At 43.3% G+C, this 709-nt stretch overlaps 1 protein-coding gene across 1 annotated transcript; it reads right to left on the bottom strand.

The window, feature by feature from the left end:
• Nucleotides 1-4: 4 nt before the first annotated feature.
• On the bottom strand, nucleotides 5-706 carry LOC113341132 (putative calcium-transporting ATPase 13, plasma membrane-type; the record flags this gene model as incomplete). The annotated part of the gene is made up of 1 exon (XM_026586126.1): nucleotides 5-706. A coding segment is annotated over exon 1 (702 nt), but the record flags the coding sequence as incomplete, so codon positions are not given.
• Between the last annotated feature and the right edge of the window lie 3 nt (nucleotides 707-709).

Raw genomic sequence — 709 nt, 5'->3', positions numbered from 1 at the left:
TGATTCCGATGATCCCTAGAAACAACTTGTTCTTGAGTACTCCTTCAAACACGTTCTTCTTCTCTAGCTTCCTTGCATTGAACTCATTAAATACTTGACACAGAACGAAAGTATTGAAGATTAGGGTGTTTTTAACATCCTCATTCACTCCGAATATAACATTTCCTTTGAATTGCAGGATTAAGAGGACGAATATCTGATATAAAGCCTGGGCGACGAGGTTTCTCCACATGACATTCGTAATTAGTGACTGGTTACGACCCACTGGTGGTTTTTTCATGAGCTCTTCGGTAGGTCTGTCTGTGGCTAAGGCGAGGGCTCCCAGAGTGTCCATGATGAGGTTCACCCATAGCAATTGGACTGTTGTAAGAGGAAGTTCACCAGCAGAAGCGGCTGCAATGAAGTTGATTACTAGAGCAGCAATGTTCACAGTCAGCTGGAACTGGATAAATTTTTGGATGTTGGTATAAACACACCTCCCCCACCTCAAAACTGTGACGACAGTAGCAAAGTTGTCATCTAAAATGACTATATCTGAGCTCTCTTTTGCAACTTCGGTGCCTTGAATTCCCATTGAGAGTCCGACATCAGCCTCTTTTAAAGCTGGTGCGTCGTTTGTGCCATCTCCAGTTACTGCAACCACATGTCCTTTTTGTTTCAAGCACTGCACCATCAAAAGCTTGTCAAATGGAGATGATCTTGCCATCAC

The sequence above is a fragment of the Papaver somniferum genome, unplaced genomic scaffold (genome assembly GCF_003573695.1).
Source record: "Papaver somniferum cultivar HN1 unplaced genomic scaffold, ASM357369v1 unplaced-scaffold_2419, whole genome shotgun sequence".
NCBI lineage: Eukaryota > Viridiplantae > Streptophyta > Magnoliopsida > Ranunculales > Papaveraceae > Papaver > Papaver somniferum.
Note: the sequence above shows the minus strand (reverse complement) of the source record. Positions and strands in the feature narration are given on the sequence as shown.